The sequence below is a fragment of the Chelonia mydas genome, chromosome 1, assembly GCF_015237465.2.
Source record: "Chelonia mydas isolate rCheMyd1 chromosome 1, rCheMyd1.pri.v2, whole genome shotgun sequence".
Lineage (NCBI taxonomy): Eukaryota > Metazoa > Chordata > Testudines > Cheloniidae > Chelonia > Chelonia mydas.
In genome coordinates this window covers 194245119-194257716 of record NC_057849.1, presented here as the reverse complement: position 1 = coordinate 194257716, position 12598 = coordinate 194245119, and the positions used below count along the sequence as shown (strand labels likewise).

Here is a 12598-nt window from a genome sequence, read left to right as displayed (position 1 = left end):
GCCGTGTTAGTCTGTATTCGCAAAAAGAAAAGGAGTCCTTGTGGCACCTTAGAGACTAACCAATTTATTTGAGCATAAGCTTTCGTGAGCTACAGCATCCGATGAAGTGAGCTGTAGCTCACGAAAGCTTATGCTCAAATAAATTGGTTAGTCTCTAAGGTGCCACAAGTCCTCCTTTTCTTTTAGCAGACATAGTAGTTCATCCTGGAGCATGAGAAACACAACCTTGCACACGTGGTGGTGAGTGATACAACACACTCAAAAACATGTTAAAGTACAGAGCAGGATGGGGCGTGTGACAATTTTCTTCCTTGTGAAAGAGGTCTGTGCTACCTATCAAAGGGATTGTCCTCTGGAGGCTCCAGACATTGGCCACTTAGAGGTTACCGTTACCCATGCCTGCACAGGAGAGAGGTAGCCTTTTCATACTGATTGGAGAGACTTGTGGTCAGTTCTCTCTCTGGGCTGAATACTGGTTATCTATATAGCCTACTACATACCAAACAGCACAATACCACAACACAATGCTGCACACCTAACAATGTGAGTGCTGCAACATGCCACTGAAAAGCACATGGAATTGTCAGGATGAGAAGGGCTCTCCCAGGGGCTTACAGGCCAATGAGTTTTGCTGCTTTATGGGATCATATTGTTCTAGATGAGGTTGTAGTGTGACTCAACAGGCCAATGTGCTCCTTCCATCTTGGAGTCCAATGTGTCCTCAAAAGCTGCTCAAAAGGAATCTTAGTTCCTTTTCTTCAATTTCTGAGGAAAACTTTCCTCCCAGGAGCGGGTTGCTGAGAGTCTCTGGGAGGGGCAGAACTACTAGCTCAGAGACATCTGAGCAGGAAAAATTGATAGAGGGCGCTGGAACCCATTGGTACCGTTTGCTGCAGCTCACGAGATGAGAGATGAAGAAGTGAAGTGCCTCAGTTTGGAGCTGGGGAACCCAGGGTGCAAAATTATAGGTAAAATGCTAATTCCTTTGTGTTCCTTGAGTGCTGATACCAGAAGTCAGTTTCACAGCAGAAAATCCTGACTTCCCAGCATTCAAGTGTTAACTACGTTTAGACAGAAAGGTTAATATAATTACGTCATTGTTTAAAAAGGTGACCATACTGTACCTCAGGGATATCAATCATTCTCCTTAACTTCTGATCTCTCCAGTTCCAATCCAAAATCAGATACTTCAAGGAGTTCAAGCTAAGGCCATCTGAAAAGACAGAGCAAGTCTTACTATAATAAAGGTAAAATGACATGTGCTTATCAAAATGATTTTTGAGTTTTTCATCCTTTGCAGTCTGTTCCCAGGGCACTGAACATTAAGCACTACATTTGCTGGTTGGAAAACTAATGCAATGACACTGCAAACTTCCTTACCACATAATCCCATGCCTTTTCAAGAAGATAAACGCAAAAGCAGAGCAGCTGCTGTTGCCAGGCTTGTCAAGAGCCAATATCCTGCCTGCAAAGAATTCCCCAGACTTCCTCTTCATGAAACCACAGGAGTTGAGTTTCCATGGCTGACGACAAGTTGGTAAATTATAGGGACCTGAGCCAGCAGGAGCCAATCAGTGGGAACTGAGGATACTCAGAAACTTGCACAATCAGGCCCTAAATAAGCTTCAGGTCAGCAGCACTGCGAAGGGCTTTGGGAAATGGCATTTGAATGGAAGGAGACAAGGAGGCAGATGGTTCTTTGGGAAATGACCTTCTGCCAGCTCTGCTAACTCTTCCATAGCTAGTGGGTGATGTCCACAATTTTTCTTGCTAGCTTTTTCTCAGTAACCTCCCATGGCACCACTGAACTGTCAAACAGCTCTAGACATGAAGAACACATGGTCAGCTTCTGCTCCTAGCCCACTGTCTCTCGTCTTGACATATCTTTGGGCTGATGCAGCAACATCAACTCTATGATGTGCTGTTGACTTGTGATATCTTAACACTCTTGTAAAACACAGCAATAATGAAACATCTCACTGTTCCTGTGCTTCCTGGAGGGAGAAACAGTGGAGTCCCCTACCAGAGCCAGCTCCCACCCTCGAGCAGGGTATAGCTTGGCCAATTGATCCGAAGATGGAACTGCCGTGACGGGACCGTGGTTAGTATCCTATGATACCTACGTTACATTTTGTTTTTATTGCAAATATCTATTTAGGAAGCAAAATATACGGCAGGAAAAAAACCTTAGATTTGGGAAGGAGAAGGAGGGTTAAACAGAAAAATTAACTTCCTGTTCAAGATCTTCATGCCTGGCAGGAGATTGGGAATAATAAACTGAAAGACCAAACAAATCTAGATTTTGTTGGGCGGGGGTTTCAATAAAAGCTGAAATTGAACTCAGAATTGTGCATAGCATAACTCCTTTTGTCTAAGCCACTGTGTTCGGCTTCCCAGATTTTTAACTTTATATTCTTAACCTGCATTTGAGTGACAATTGTGAGAGCAGATCCCCAAATTCACTGACTCAGGTAAGTCCAGAACCTTCAAACTCTGTATCGAAGTTTCACTTATTCTGCCATGTGCAACATGTCCATTACCAGAGCCCATTCCAGCCTCCTCTCCTACCTTGTTCTACTAGTGCTTTTATCCTTCCAGGTGTTCCTACACCCAGGTGGATGACACCACTCTCCAGCATGTGCATCTGTTCTTTTATCTAATTCAAGGACAGTAAGAGAAAATGTTGCATCAGTAAACCCACAAGTGTTTTTATGATTCCCTCTTAAAGAACATTTTATACCACATTGGAGGTAAATTCCAAATAGCACAATAATTCCTCTTAAAACACCATCTAAAGTCAAGTCCATATGGAGAAACAGTGCCCAGCAAGCTGGGATGTAATCTACGGTATTATAGACTGCTGTGTGTAACTGTCCCCGTGGGCCCTGCTACCATGCATTAAGAGTTCCATAAGCACACTAAGGAACTTTTAGTGTGTGGTACTGGGGTCCACACGGACAGTTAATGTGTGGAAGCTAAAGCACTGTACATTCAGACAGTAAGAGACACAGTGTTCGTCTCTCGGACTGTAAAACTGGTACATATGGGAGAAAGCCACAAAGGGCAGTGAGGTGTCCAATTCCCTTTGAAAGTCAATAATTGAAATTCACTCGATTGTGCCTTTCAAAATCTCACCCTGAATCCATTTTCTGAGGTCTGAATAGCACTGACCTCCCAACAATTAAATCAATCCTCTAGAACTAAATGGAGAGCACACAATCTGGGGAAAGTTAACGCGAAACTGGATTCACACTAATCTGCCCAAGACTGGGGAAGGATGAAATATACTGTGTGTAACATTTACCTGTTTGACAGTATTTATATAGAAGGCCAAATGTTCACCCACTGTCTCTGATTTCCTTGATTGCAAAACAACCCCATCATCTGTACACACAAACAGGCATTTGCATTGGGTAGCTGAGCATCTGACTACCTGATCTGTGCCCATCAATGTGGGTGAAGGTGGAGTTTTGTGGATGCGAACACATGCACATGCTTTTTGGTTTTGATTTTTAAGCAGGCCCAAAATCAGAGGCTGGTTTGAGGCACAGAATGTTTGAGTGTGTACCACACAGGTTCCTGATGGATGTTCTGATCTTAATGTAGGTGCCCATGCTGCACAAAAAACCACAGGGGCATGAGGAGAGTTGAGGAGCAATCAGAGGAATTGCTTGGTTGAATGCCCAGAACTGTGTTGCTGGGGTACAGAAAGGAGCTATGTCCATGAAAAGTATCCTTACAATATCACACCAAAGACAATGGTATGTGATTGGTTAGCCATTTCATCAAAACTACCTCTGAACTTGCTTACCTTTATGTGTTTTGCAAACAATTTAATAACTTTGCAGTCTCCTTTGAATGCCGTCACTGACCTAGTAGAGGATAAATTAAAAATGAACTCAAACATTAGAACTCGGATTAGGAGTGTATAACAGGCACAAGAGGAAACCAAAACTAGTTAATTTAATGCTTAAGAATGGGATATCTAAATGAGTTAGGTGCCCAACTCCCATTGACTCCTATTTGTGCTTTGAAAACATCCCAATAAATTATTATTTAAATCTATTTTTGGTAATTGTAATGATCTACAACCAGACCTACATACTAGAGGGCACAATTTAGGAGTAATTAATGCAGTAATTAATTTTTGATAGGTATTTATGTAATATTTAAAGAACATGTACTTTTACAATTGACTTCCTTCAAGACTACTGACTAATCAATTGCCAAATTTAAATAAAAGAATGATTTCACTATTGAATTATAGGCACACCAGAAAGCATTCTGAACCGGAAATTTAAGTTATTACATTTATTTATGCAATTATTAGGAAAATCATCCCTTCTGGGCTGTCATAACCCTTATTGCACAAAGGAACCTTGATATCCACACCCCTGTTGACCACAACTCTTTTTATCAGAAGACCAAAATTGCGTCCTGAGCCTTTGCTTTGGGACATAGTTCTATATATAGAAAACTTCATGATCTGTATAATAAACTCAGCAGGAGAAAATGAGTATGGAGCTTACAAAGCTCCAGTTGAAATAGGCTTTTCCCTGCACTCAGGAAGAAATCAATGCACCAGTGACATGCAACTACATTCACATGTTAAAGCCTTCCTTTGCAACCATGAAGCCTAGAAACCTTTTTTTTTAAACAATGCAGAAATTCAACGGTCATCATGTGAATTCTGGAGCCAGGAGAGGAGACATGACCAGAGTTTTCATGCCTTCAACCCAGCCTTGCACTGCTCTGCTCTTCACTCCATGGTGTATTGTGGGATAGCAAGATCTGCATCTGCTATTGGGAAAGCTGGGAGCAGAGGAGCCTGGGTACTCGGATCAAGAGTACGGAGTGGAGAATGCAAACCACTGACCTAGCGATGTGTGTTGCAGAAAGTATGACAGTTCTCATCAAGAGACTGGGCCAAGAGGAACAAATTCTGATTTTCATACCTTCTGTTGGGGAAGTCAGGTTTGGGCAGGAAGCCTTTAAAATCTCCTGAACCAATATACAAATCTCATCAACTCTATCCCTGTGGAATCAAACTGAACGAATGTAGACACACCAGAGCTTGTTCCTGCTGTATCCTCACTCTGGTTTTCACAAGTTACAAGGCCCTAGGAGCATCGGGGCAGTAGCAGCACCTCAGCACAAAATTAACAACTGCTGGATAGGAACCAACTCAGGAGAAGGGTCATGCAGACACGACATCGGTCATAGAGAAATGAGAGAGAAAGGAAAGTGACCCTACAACAGGGTGGATCAGACACAGAACAGTTACTGGGACATACAGCAGGATGGGATAGAAGCTGGGACACGATCTACATGCCAGCAAAACATGGAAAACAAAAACAGAGTCCACAAAATCTAGAATCAGCGATTGCAAATGGAAAGAAAGCAGGAGAAAGAAAAGTACATGAGGAACCAGAGATGAATAACTGTGCAGCTAATATGACAGAGGAGAGAGGGAAACTCAGACTTTTTCTGCTCCACTCTCCCAACAACAGGGAGTGTGGAACGAGACTTCCGCACACAGTCAGTTACTGAAGGACTTTCCATCCCAAAGTGAGGGAGTAAGACCCCTGTCCACATTGGTGACAAAGGAAAGAGATGGCAGAGACAACATCTCAGTTCTGCATTGTGATGTCACTCTACTAGCACAAAGCCCAGCCTTTTGAAGTCAGCAGTGAGGTTAGCACAGCACCTGAGTGAAAGACGAAGCTTGGGCTCCCTTCCCAGAAGGGACCAGAGACTTCAGCACAGCAGGAGCAGAGTGACTGGACGCACCATCTGGTGGCTCAGAGAAGTCCTTATGAACAAATAAGTTCTGTGTATGAAGAATGAGTGTGTATGTGCTGACAGGAGTCTGTGTGCAAACAGGGGGAAAAGTTCAGAGAAAATACTACATCAGTGAGGCTATGAAGATGTGTTCATAGTGCGGCCGCAGCTGGACCTTGTCCTTGTAAAACAGCATATAGGGCGGCTCTGAAGTAAACACCCTGATCTCAGAGACCACACAGGCAGACTTTATTGTGATCAGGAAAGAAACTTTTCAGGGAGCAGGAAGCTAGAAGCTCGAAGGGAGGACCCCTGAGCCACGACAGCATGAGGTTGAGGTCCCAGTGAGGGACAGGAGCCCTGACATGCAGGTAGAAACTCTCCAGACCTTTCAAAAACCAGACTGTCATGTCGTGAGCGAAGACCAACCTGTCCTGGAGCGGAGGGTGGAAGGCCAAAATAGCAGCCAAGCGAACTTCGATTGATGACAAGAACAGCCCTTGGAGCTTGAGGTGCAGAAGATAGTCCAGGATCACCTGCAGCGAAGCCTGCTCAGCCAGGATACCCCAGGCCAAGGTCCAGCATGTGAACCGCTTCCACTTGGCCAGGCAGGTCGCTCTGGTGGAGGGTTTTCTGCTACGCAACAAGACCTGTTGGACACAGGCTGAGCATTCCCATTCCTCCGCATTTAGCCATGTGGAAGCCTTGCTCTCAAGTGCAGTGATACCAGGTTCAGATGCAGAAGACTGCCCTGGTTCTGGGACAGCAGGTCTGGCCAGAGAGGAAGCTGCAGCGGGGCAGCTACCAAAAGGTCCAGCAGCGTGCCAAACCAGTGCTGCCGAGGCCACATAGAGGCTACCAGGATCACCTTTGCCGTGTCCTGTTTGATCTTCATAAGGACCTTGTGAATTAGCGGCACCAGCGGAAAGGTGGACATCAGAGCCCCTGACCATGGGAGCAGAAAGGTGTCTGACAGGGAGCCCCTGTCCAAACTCCAGAATGAGCAGAACACGTGGTATTTCCTATTCTGACAGGATGCAAACAGGTCCACCTGGGGAGTCCCCCACCTCCGGAAGATCCCACTGACCGCCTCCGGATAGAGAGATCACTTGTTGCTAGACAAGAAAGTCCTGCTGAGGTGATCTGCTAACTCGTTCCTGGCCTGGGCAGATGCACGGCTACCAGATGAAGGACATGCTGCACAAAGAAGTCCCAAAGGCTGAGAGCTTCTTGGCAAAGGGCCGACAACCTGGCTCTGCCCTACCTGTTGATGTAGTACATGGCAGCAGTATCGTCTGTCAGGACATGCACCACCTTGCCCTTCACGTTGGACAGGAAAGCCTGCCAGGCCAGGTGAACCACTTTGAGCTGCCTGACATTTATGTGGAGGGACAGATCATTCCATGACCAGTGGCTTTGTGCCACTGGTGCCGTTGGTTGCTGCTCCGAGGAGGTGGCCAAGGAATGGACTGATGGAGGTATCGTCATCACAGGCATGTCCCACGCGCTCCAGTAGGGCCATTGGCCTTGCTGCCACAACGGCATCACGGAGGTCGACGCAGCCTCAAGTGCCCAATCGCACCAGTGCTGTCGCAGTGAGGGGCTGAATTCTCTTTCTGTACCAGAGGAATCATCTTCCGGTGAACACGGAGGGGCCGTAGAAGAAGGCCGTAGTGTCTGGTGGCTAACCGTCGCCGCAGGAGACCGGTGCCTCGAGTAGAAGGATTGGTACCGTGACAGAGACCACTCCCACTGTCTGGGAGATGTGGATCTGCGCCAAGGAGACAGCCGGTGGGAGGATTATTGGTGCTGTCAATATGGTGACCAGTGCCTTCCTCTAGGCGACCCGCGTTGAGAGGGAGGAGACTGCGAGCACAATGCTGGCGATCTAGGATGGCCTGCGGAAGACAGAGACCTGGAGGGTGAAGACAGAGAGTGCTAACTTGTCTCTGGAGACTGGCATCGTTCGCCTGCTCTCTGCAGGGGCCTATATAGCTGGCTTGCACTCGCTGAGAGCCTTTGCCGTGTCCTAGGACACGTGGTGCCGGCGGCGCTGGTAGAGGCCTCTGCTCTGGGACGAAAGCTCTGTCCTGGGACGAAAGTTCTTACAGATGCGACACTTGGTCCTTCCCAGGCTATTCCCCCAAGCACTTGAGGCAGCTGCTATGGGGGTCACTCACAGGCATAGGCCTGTTGCAGTCAGAGCATGCCCCACCTGGGGCAAAGTCCCTGCTGGGACGCTATCGCTAAGTAACTACTTACTAACTACTGTATACAAACTATTTACAAGGCCTTAAGGCTCGGAAACTGAAGTAGAAGAACTGCTAACCCCTGCCAGGTAAGGGAAAGGCACTCCAACTAACCACCACGGGCGGTAAGAATGAACAGAGGGCATAGGGCCGGCAGCGCCTAATATACTGACACGTGAACACAGCACTCAGGGGACACCACAGCCAACCCAACGGATACCGCTAAGGCAAAAATCTCCAACGGCCACACACGTGGGCGTGTGCACACCTAAAATAGAATCAACATGAGCAAGCACTCGAAGAAGAACATTCATTTATTAAACAGCATGTATCCTGCTAAAAAGCAATAATGGATAGTGCCCTGTTCTCAAATACATATGTTCATGACCTTGGCATCTCTGATGCTGGCAACATTGCCAGGAACAGGTCTTGGGTCAGGCTGCTCAAAACTGGTAGAAACCTCCACACATCTCCCTCCCAGTCACCAGCAAACATTTCCCCCAGCTCTCATAAATATAATGCAAATTACAACTAACAGAGAGAATACGGGGCAGATGATCCACACCCCAGTCAGTGTATGTCACACACCTCCCGCCCCCAACCCGCCCTTTAGCCTACCAACAACACAGTCCACAGACATCAGCAACTCTGTGGGGACTGAAATAGCTCCTTGCTCCTGTCCAGATTTCTACTCTATGGCTTCATGAGCTACGGAAACCGGCATTAAGGCTGGGTTCACCTAGAAAAACCGCTAGTACATCCAGAGTGTCTAAGCTATGAGAGGGGAAAAAATGTTCCTCGTACCAGTCTTGCAAACGGAACTGGATTTGTGAAGACCCTGGCTTCATGGAACAGCCAATATTTTATTACCACAGTAGTAGTGTCACAGTAGTTAGTATTTTTCTTTAAGGCCCAGCTAACGAAGTTAGGAAACTTTCATCCTCCGGGGGGGGGGGGCGGGCGGGAGATTCTAGCTCTCATGGTTGCAGAGAAAAGTTTGTACATGTAACCATAGTGCAGCCTAAAGACTCAAAAACACAGAAGACAGAATTCAAAATAAAGCTTATTCTCTGTAAATCAGTCATTAAGGAGTGACAGAATCACACCCTCCAGAGCAGGCCTAGTATTCCAGGCAGGTGAAAACAGGACATTACACAGACCAGTGTTTCTCAACCAATGAATCGTGACCCTGGGAAGCAGAGTCACAAAAGCTAAGTGGGGTGGGGATGTGAGGGACTGAAAATTTTATTACAATCTATTATTATTGCTACATTTTCTTTACTCTTACTTTTATAGTAAATGCAAGGGAGAGGGAGGTCATGAAAAAAACTGGCTGTGAAGAAGGGGCTGCCAACCTGAAAAGACTGAGAAACACTAACCCAGGCCAGACACATTGGTCTCCACAGGGTTCCCAGAGCACTGTGTTTCTATTGAACTTTGTCATCGAAATGTCCTGACACTGCACTCAAAATGATAGTGTTGAGCTGTGCATCTTTATGCACTTAATCTGTTCTTAAGTGTAATAGGTTGTATGTCTTTCTAAGAGCAACTATGCTTTAGTCTTGGTTTGTAACAAAAACAGTAGATCTATGCAGCTGAGTTATTAAGTTCTACTTTAGTCTAAACCAAATACCACAGTACCACGGTTTGGAGGAGTGAAGGATATTGCATCAGTTGAGTCAGTAATTTTGTTGGCTAGCAAAGGACATTGTCCCGATTTTGCCTTTATGTCTAGGGTTCCAGGCAAAACCTCTGACCAGGTGCCAGTCTCAACATAACATTTGCTTTCAACATACTTAATGAGCTCCAAACAACGGAGAGCAGAACTGCAGATAATCAGCATCAGCACAGACTTCTTCTCCTTGTGATTTTTACGAAGTTTTGCCCATTTGGGACAGACTGCAACAAGAAATACAAAATACACAGAGAAAGCTAAGACTTAAATACATATTGCCATGCTAAATTATACAAGTACATGATGAATAGCTGCCTGCCGAAAGACTATACTTATGGCACACTACTTCATAGTCTTAGTTTGTAAAACATTAAGATATTTCCAAAAAATTAACAAACAAAAGGTCTCATGTACCAAACAATGAAATATGATTACCAAATAGGTTACATTAGAAAACAGGTTACATAAGGGTCAAAATGCAGCGACTGTTTAAATATGCACAAATCCATTGACTTCATTTGACCCTAAATTAGCAATGCAATTTGATTTATAGTAGTGCTTTAATAGAGAGAAAAATTGTTCAAGGGGATACATTTATTGCACCTGTACCACAAGGATGTAAAAGCAGATCTAGTTAACCAGGACAAAAGAGAATAAAAATTCTGATTACTAATTTCAGTAGCCAGGGACAGGTAGAAATGGTACAGTAAAATTAAGACAACATAATTAGGCCTTGTCTACACTGGCGGCAGCGTACAGGGTACACGTAGCTACACCAAGCAGTGAAAAATGCAAGCTGCGTCCACACTGCGATGTGTAGCTGCACAAAGCAGTGAAAGGCTCTGGCAGGGGGGAGGGAGTGGGGAAAGGCTCCAGCTACGTGATGTTTCCAGAGCATTTTCCTGCTGCCTCCCCATTGCCAGAGCCTTCCCACACTGCCAGGAATCTTTCACTGCAGCAGGGAAAGGCCCCAGCAGCGGGGAGCTGGCAGAGCCTCTCTCTGCTCCCTTGCCCCTTCTCCACTAGCCTTTCACCACTGCCAGAGCCTTTCCTTGTGGCGGGGAAAAGCTCCAGCAGCAAGGAAACAGCAGAACACTGCACTGCTCAAGACAGCAGTGTAGACAGGGAGGCACTGCTTGGGCATGTACACAGCCGTGTAGGGCATATGCCGTAAGGTTCTGGCATGTCTTTACTCATGTAAAGCTCACAATCTACACTTCTATTTATACCCATGCAAAGGGGGCGTGCATTGTATGTACTCTGCACACTACTGTAAGCATAGACACAGCCTTACATATTTAACAAAGTGTGGTCAAATATTAAGAAATATTTCTCAAATATTATTTAAAAGCAAAACTAAAATATTTTGATGCAAAATAATAATCTTGCAGAATACAAATATGCAGAAACATAAAAGATGTAATATAACTGAATTTATGAATATTTCAAGGGCAAGATTAATTTTAATCCTCTAAAAAGTGGAAGTTAAATCCCAGTGAGGAAAATAGAAAGGAGCATAAAATCTGGCTAAATGAAGTGTAAAAATATAATTAGGCAGGCCAAAAAAGAATTTGAAGAACAGCTAGCCAAAGACTCAAAAAGTAATAGCAAATTTTTTTTAAGTACATCAGAAGCAGGAAGCCTGCTAAACAACCAAGGGGGCCACTGAATGACCGAGGTGCTAAATGAGCACTCAAGGACGATAAGGCCCTTGCGGAGAAACTAAATGAATTCTTTGCATCGGTCTTCATGGCTGAGGATGTGAGGGAGATTCCCCAACCTGAGCCATTCTTTTTAGGTGACAAATCTGAGGAACTGTCCCAGATTGAGGTGCCATTAGAGGAGGTTTTGAAACAAACTGATAAATTAAACAGCAATAAGTCACCAAGACCAGATGATATACACCCAAGAGTACTGAAGGAACTCAAATGTGAAATTGCAGGACTACTACCTGTCGTCTGCAACCTCTCATTTAAATCAGCTTCTGTACCAAATGACTGGAGGATAGCTAACGTGACACCAATTTTTAAAAAGGGCTCCAGAGGTGACCCCGGCAATTACAGGCCAGTAAGCCTGACTTCAGTACCGGACAAACTGGTTGAAACTATAGTAAAGAACAAAATTGTCAGACACATAGATGAATATAATTTGTTGGGGACGAGTCAACATGGTTTTTGTAAAGGGAAATCATGCCTCACCAATCTACTAGAATTCTTTGAGGGGGTCAACAAGCATGTGGACAAGGGGGATCCAGTGGACGTAATGTATTTAGATTTTCAGAAAGCCTTTGACAAGGTCCCTCACCAAAGACTCTTAAGCAAAGTAAGCAGTCATGGGATAAGAGGGAAGGTCCTCTCAAGCACTGGTAATTGGTTAAAATATAGGAAACAAGAGGTAGGAATAAATGGTCAGTTTTCAGAATGGAGAGAGGTAAGTAGTGGTGTCCCCCAGGGGTCTGTACTGGGCCCAGTCCTATTCAACATATTCATAAATGATCTGGAAAAGAGTAAACAGTGAGGTGGCAAAATTTGCAGATGATACAAAACTACTGAAGATAGTTAAGTCCCATGCAGACTGTGAAAGGCTACAAAAGGATTTCTCAAAACTGGGTGACTGGGCAACAAAATGGCAGATGAAATTCAATGTTGATAAATGCAATATAATGCACATTGGAAAACATAATCCCAATTATATATATAAAATGATGGATAGTTCTCTAAAAACATTCACTCAAATGTTCAGCGGCAGTCAAAAAAGTTAACAGAATGTTGGGAATCATTAAGAAAGGGATAGATAATAAGATAGAAAATATCATATTGCCGCTATATAAATCCATGGTACGCCCACATCTTGAATACTGCGCGCAGATGTGGCCGCTCCATCTCAAAAAAGA

At 44.8% G+C, this 12598-nt stretch overlaps 1 protein-coding gene across 3 annotated transcripts in view; it reads right to left on the bottom strand.

The window, feature by feature from the left end:
• CMSS1 (cms1 ribosomal small subunit homolog) overlaps positions 1-12598 on the bottom strand; it is a 361068-nt gene that overhangs the window by 3035 nt on the left and 345435 nt on the right. For all 3 annotated transcript variants that reach the window (XM_043538602.1, XM_037908344.2, XM_043538603.1), the window contains 4 exons: positions 9827-9929; positions 3812-3872; positions 2569-2656; positions 1125-1213 (listed from right to left, as the gene is read on the bottom strand). In XM_043538602.1, coding sequence (XP_043394537.1) covers positions 1125-1213; positions 2569-2656; positions 3812-3872; positions 9827-9929 — 341 coding nt within the window. The remainder of the gene's footprint in view (positions 1-1124; positions 1214-2568; positions 2657-3811; positions 3873-9826; positions 9930-12598) is intronic.